The 5,678-nt window shown below is 58.1% G+C and overlaps 2 protein-coding genes across 4 annotated transcripts in view; one reads left to right on the forward strand and one right to left on the reverse strand.

Moving 5' to 3' along the window:
• DDX49 (DEAD (Asp-Glu-Ala-Asp) box polypeptide 49) overlaps window positions 1-2,193 on the forward strand; it is a 9,633-nt gene extending 7,440 nt beyond the window's left edge. Inside the window, exons 10-12 of the mRNA XM_011925833.1 lie at window positions 1,321-1,409; window positions 1,537-1,608; window positions 1,699-2,193. Coding sequence (XP_011781223.1) covers window positions 1,321-1,409; window positions 1,537-1,608; window positions 1,699-1,887 — 350 coding nt within the window. The 3' untranslated portion in view covers window positions 1,888-2,193. The remainder of the gene's footprint in view (window positions 1-1,320; window positions 1,410-1,536; window positions 1,609-1,698) is intronic.
• A 546-nt stretch (window positions 2,194-2,739) lies between these two features.
• Window positions 2,740-5,678, reverse strand: part of HOMER3 (homer scaffolding protein 3) — a 17,316-nt gene continuing 14,377 nt past the window's right edge. For 2 of the 3 annotated variants that reach the window (XM_011925831.1, XM_011925830.1), the window contains 4 exons: window positions 5,129-5,285; window positions 4,663-4,779; window positions 4,479-4,565; window positions 2,742-3,172 (listed from right to left, as the gene is read on the reverse strand). In XM_011925831.1, coding sequence (XP_011781221.1) covers window positions 2,981-3,172; window positions 4,479-4,565; window positions 4,663-4,779; window positions 5,129-5,285 — 553 coding nt within the window. In that variant the 3' untranslated portion in view covers window positions 2,742-2,980. Of the gene's footprint in view, window positions 3,173-4,478; window positions 4,566-4,662; window positions 4,780-5,128; window positions 5,286-5,678 lie in introns of all 3 variants that reach the window. The other variant, XM_011925832.1, reaches the window with a different exon arrangement.

Consider the following 5,678-nt stretch of genomic DNA (forward strand, 5'->3'; position numbering starts at 1 on the left):
GACCCATTTGCCCCTGTCAGACACCGGCCGGCCTGCTCCCATGAGCAGATTTAGGCTGGGCTTCCTTCCCTAGGCACCCCCTAAAGAAGTTCTTTTGCCCATTTATTGAAACAAACTTCCCATAGTTGCCGCCAGCAGCTGAAAGCCACATGAGTCAGGAGGGGACTTGGGTTTCTCAGACTGGGGTGTGTGGAAGGCCCCTGAGATGTCAGAGGCCCCACTGACAGGGCCTGGGCCTGCTAAAAACCCCTGGGAGTGGTTTCATATGCAGCCAAGACAGAGACACTTCCTAAGGTATCTCTGATCACTGCATAGACTATCCTGAAATTTAGAAACATCTGGACTTGGCCGGGCACAGTGGCTCACGCCTGTAATCCTAGCACTTTTGAGAGGCCGAGGTGGGCGGATCACTTGAGCCCAGGAGTTGGAGACCAACCTGGGCAACATGACGAAACCCTGTCTCTACTAAAAATACAAAAGTTAGCCAGGTGTGCTGGTGCACGCATGTAATCGCAGCTACTTGGGAGGGTGAGGCATGAGAATTGCTTGAACCTGGGAGGCAGAGGTTGCAGTGAGCCGAGATTGCGCCATTGCACTCCAGCCTGGGCGACAATGAGACTGTGTCTCAAAGAAAAAAAAAAAAGAAACATCTGGACTTAAAGGCTGGGCACGGTGGCTCACACCTGTAATCCCGGCACTTTGGGAGGCCAAGGTGGGTGAATCACTTGAGCCCGGGAGTTTGAGATCAGCCTGGGCAACATGGAGAAACCCTGCCTCTCCAAAAAATACAGGAACTGGCCGGGCATGGTGGCGCACGCCCGTAGTTCCAGCTACTCAAGAGGCTGAGGTTGGAAAATTGCTTGAGCAGAGGCTATAGTGAACTGTGATTGAGCCATTGCACTCCAGCGTGGGTGAGAGTAAGACCCTGTCTTCAAAAAAAGAGAAAGAAAGAAGTATCTGGACTTTAAAGGACACTGTTTCCAAGAAATCAATATTCATGGTCAAACTCATAATGCTGCTAACACTGAAAAATAAAAGGGAGGCTGAGGCACGAGACTTGCTTGAACCCAGGAGGTGGAGGTTGCAGTGAGCCGAGATAGTGCCACTGCACTCCAGCTTGGGTGACAGTGAGACTGAAAGACAGCGGTCCATACCTTCCTTAGCTCAGAAATCCCTGATCTTGCCCACCTGGCCCTTACCTGATATGACCCCAGATGGCCTTGCATACCCCACAGCATGGGGAACTCACTACTTGGCTGAACTCCCTCTCCATGGCACGTCTCTTCCCCACCCCCACCCCCGGCTTTGCTGTCCCCATAGAGAAGAAGCTAGAGGAATTCTCCGTGGAAGAGGCCGAGGTGCTGCAGATCCTCACGCAGGTCAATGTGGTGCGAAGAGAGTGTGAGATCGTGAGTGTCAGAGGCGGGCGGGGACTAAAGTGCTCTCTGGAGCCGGTGGTGCTCCCTTCCAGGTGGGGCTCCCTTCCAGGTGGGGCCTCCATGACCGGCATCTCCTTACCCCGCTTCCCTCCACCAGAAACTGGAGGCGGCCCACTTTGACGAAAAAAAGGAGATCAACAAACGGAAGCAGCTGATTCTGGAGGGGAAGGTGAGGGCCGAGCCCACAGGTAGGGGTGGGTGGCTAGGTTCCCTGGGTGATGTCGCCAGCTCAGCCACCCCCCGGTCCTCTCTGTACCAGGACCCTGACCTGGAGGCCAAGCGCAAGGCCGAGCTGGCCAAGATCAAGCAGAAGAACCGGCGCTTCAAGGAGAAGGTGGAGGAGACGCTGAAGCGACAGAAGGCCGGCAGGGTTGGCCACAAGGGGCATCCACCCAGGGCCCCACCTGGGTCCCACTCAGGCTCAGTCCCCTCCCAGGGCCCTGCCTGAGCCCCACACAGCCATCTGCCAAGTCCTGGACTCTTCCACGGAGCTGAGGGTCGGAGGAAACTTCCTTGGGGGCAGCGGCCCTTCCTGGGGGCCTACCCAGTGCCCTGCAGTGGAACCCGTCAGCGCTTGTGTTGTGTGGGCTCTGCTCCTCTGCCCCGAAACCACTGGCTGGCCCCTTCCCTGAGCCTTGGCCAAGATTCAGGCTGCAGAGGAAGAAAACATGACGGAGGTTGTGACCCTGACCCAAGGTCACCCCTTAGGGGTGCCGCATACAGGAGGTGCTCAATAAACAGGTCTTTTGACTTAGTCTCACTTTGGAAGAGCAGGGGGATAGGAGCGGGGGGGTGCGGCTGCCGGTGCTTCACGTCCGTTTCTACCAGGCAGGCCCTAAGTTTTGCAGACAAACCACCTGCTCGAATGACCATGAGATTTTGGGTCCTGAAGCCCTTCTCTGGGCTTCCAGTTTCCTCATCCGGAGAATGGGCATAGCAACTGTCCTGCTCTCCAGAGGCGGCTGTGAGGTTTCAGTGAGGTCAGTCCTGTGCCGAATGGGCGCAGCTATGTGCTTCCCTGACCACCCACCTGGCCACATCTGGGGGTTGTAGCCAGAGTGAAGGGGCCATGAAAGTCCAAACTTGGCCAGACAACATGGGCTAAGTCCAAGGGGACAGGCAGAGAGACACCAGAGCCATGTTCCTGGTTGTGTGGCCTGGGCACCCCCCTTGGACTCCAAGTCTCACCCTTCATCTGCAAGTGGCTTACAACTGCCACATGGATGCAGGAGCACCCGAAAAGGCAGGGAAAGGGGCCGGCGACATAGGTGCCCAGATACACACATACCACACACACACAGCCACGCTTAGAAATGTAATCTGGGGATCTAGAAATTCTACACAATGAGAAGCTCAAAAACAGCCCCCAAGCTGCCAACAGCCAGAGCCGGCTGGGGCCCACCCCAGCCCGGCCCAGCCTGGCCCACCCAGGGTTAAGTTGGAACCCCCAGTCCCTTTCTAGGACAAATGGGTCCAACTATGCCGCCTGCGGCCTGGCCCACATCCCAGGCCGGAATCGTTCATAGAAAACCAGCCCCGGCTCAGGGCGCAGCCTCAGCCAGGCGGGCCAGGCCCTCACGCAGCTCACTCAGCTCAAACAGCCTGACGTCCAGCAGCTGTGCCGCCCGGCCCACCTCGGCGCGCGCCCGCTCCCGCTCCGCCCGTGCCTCCTCCAGGCTGCGCTCCGTCGCCCGCAGCTGGTGTTCCAGCTCCGCATTGCGGGTCTCCAGGTCCTGCCAGGAAAGGGTGGGCAGGGTTGGGGGCCCCAACAAATCACCAGTCCTGCCCGAGGCACCCAGAGTCTGACCACCTTCATGTCCCTCTTCTGCCCAAAGCCATCCTAGGGTGCCCATCACACCAGGAATAAAATGCACACCCCCCCACCCCCCAGGGGCCCAGTTTCTGCCCTCATTTCTAAGAAATAGGGTTTTGCTCTGTTGCCCAAGCTGGAGTGCAGTGGCACCATCCTAGCTCACTGCAGCCTCCAACTCCTGGGCTCAAGCAATTCTCCCACCCCAGCCTCCCAAGTAGCTAGGAATACAGGCGTAAGGGAAGTTAGGTCCTTTAACATCTGAACTTATTGGACTCACAAGAAGTGCCCCTGAGCTAGGTGGCTCACACTTGTAATCCCAGAACTTTGGGAGGCAGAGGCAGGTGGATCCCCAGAGGTCAGGAGTTCAAGACCAGCCTGGCCAACACGGTAAAGCCCCATCTCTACTAAAAATACAAAAATCAGCTGGGCATGGTGGTGCGCACCTGTAGTCCCAGTTACTCTGGAGGCTGAGTCAGGAGAATCGCTTGAGCCCAGGAGGCAGAGATTGCAGTGAGCTGAGATCATGCCACTGCACTCCAGCCTGGGTGACATAGTGAGACTCTTTGTCTCAAAAAAAAAAAAAAAAAGTGCCCCATGAACATTTCTCGCATAAAGCCTTTGGCAAAAGCCAAGCCAAGGCCAGGCGCAGTGGCTCACCCCTATAATCACAGCACTCTGGGAGGCCGAGGCGAGCAAATCATGAGATCAAGAGTTTGAGACCAGCCTGGTCAACATGGTGAAACCCTGTCTCTACTGAAAATACAAAAAATTAGCTGGGTGCAGTGGCAGGTGCCTGTAATCCCAGTTACTCAGGAGGCTGAGGCAGGAGAATCGCTTGAACCAGGAGGTGGAGGTTGCCGTGAGCTCAGATCGTGCCATTGCACTCCAGCCTGGGCGACAGAGCAAGACTCCATCTGGAAGAATTAAAAAAAAAAGCCAAGCCAAGCCAGACCTGGTTCCAGTGCAGGCTCTGTGACCTCAAGCTGAGAAGAGGAGGAATTGACGGGGTCTGGCATGGCAATGCAGCAGGGACTCAAGCATTGCTTGTTGAACCCATAGATGGATATGAAACTGTACCAATAGCCACTGTTCACACAGCACCTGATGGGCATCAGGCCTTCCACAGGCCTGGGCCTCCCAATACTCTATCGTCTTAGGTAGATATCATCCTGCTATTGAGGTGACTGTCACCCACCGTCACCTCACCTCCTGGTGCCCACACACACCTGCACCTTCTGCTGAGTCTCCTCACGCTCGGCAGCCTCCGGGGCCTCGCGGGGCCCCCCAGTCTGACTCTTCAGGGTCTGGATCTCCTAGAGGAAAAGAGTTCCCGGGGTCTGTTGCAGGGGTCCTGGTTTTCCCGCAGGAGGTAAGGGAAGGTGAGGCCCGGGAAGCACATTTGGCACTCACCTGGTCCTTGGTTTGCACCAGAGCTTCCAGCTGCTCCAGTGACTGGCCCTGACCCGGCCCCTCCTTCTCGCTGGCCGGGGTCACCTCTGAAGCTGCCTGGGCCTCCAGCTCAGCCACCTGTGGGACAGGAATAGCAGCCTCTGACGCCTCTGTCTGCACTCTCCCTTGCTCCCCCAACCTCTAGGAAATCTGCCTCCTGTCTGGCCACTCCCAGGACCAAGCAACCAACTCCCTTGGTTGGTGCCACCACCCCCTCTGCACAGGTTGGACTTCAGGGTCTGATCACCCTCTGAGGTTGACATTGTCTCAGACCCATTTTACAGAGCACGAAACTGAGGCTGGGTCAGTGACCTGCTGAGGTCACACAGCCAGTCCATGAACCCAGGGCAGATGGGAAGTGCGGAGGCGCGGCCTCCACAGTTGCCGGGGCCAGGTGGGGGTCTCTTGGAGGGAGGGGCACCCTCACCCGCTGTCGCAGCCGCTCGGCCTCTGCCCGCTGAGCCTCCAGCTGCTGCCTCCACTGGGCTGCGGCGGCGTTGGCCTCTCGCAGGGCGCCTGCCAACTTGTTGTTGCTGTCCTGCAGCGCGAAAAACTCGGCCTCCCACTGTACCTCGCCTACGGAGCTGCGGGGACACAAGGGTCGGCAGGGGGTGACACCGGGCTTGGGGGTGGAATCCGGGCGATGCTAGGCTGGGGCGGGGCCAGGGGTGAGATAGCTCTGAGCTTAGGTCAGGGCCAAGGGAGCGAGGTTGGACTAGGGGGCGGGGCCAGGGTGGGGTGGCACTGGGTTGGGGACGGAGTCAGCAGCAATGCTGGGCTAGGGGGGTGGCCATGGGTGGGTGGTGCTAGGCTGGGGCGGAGTCACGGGCAATGCTGGGCTAGGAGGCGGGGCCAGAGGTGGGGTAGCTCTGGAGTAGGGGACTGAGTCAGGGCCACGCAAGGCTGGAGACGTGGCGACATTGAGCGCTGAGCCTGGGGATGGGACAGTCCCGCAGAAGTGGGGTCTTGTCTAGGAC

This window comes from Colobus angolensis, unplaced genomic scaffold (genome assembly GCF_000951035.1).
Source record: "Colobus angolensis palliatus isolate OR3802 unplaced genomic scaffold, Cang.pa_1.0 Scaffold66, whole genome shotgun sequence".
In the NCBI taxonomy this organism is placed as follows: Eukaryota; Metazoa; Chordata; class Mammalia; order Primates; family Cercopithecidae; genus Colobus; species Colobus angolensis.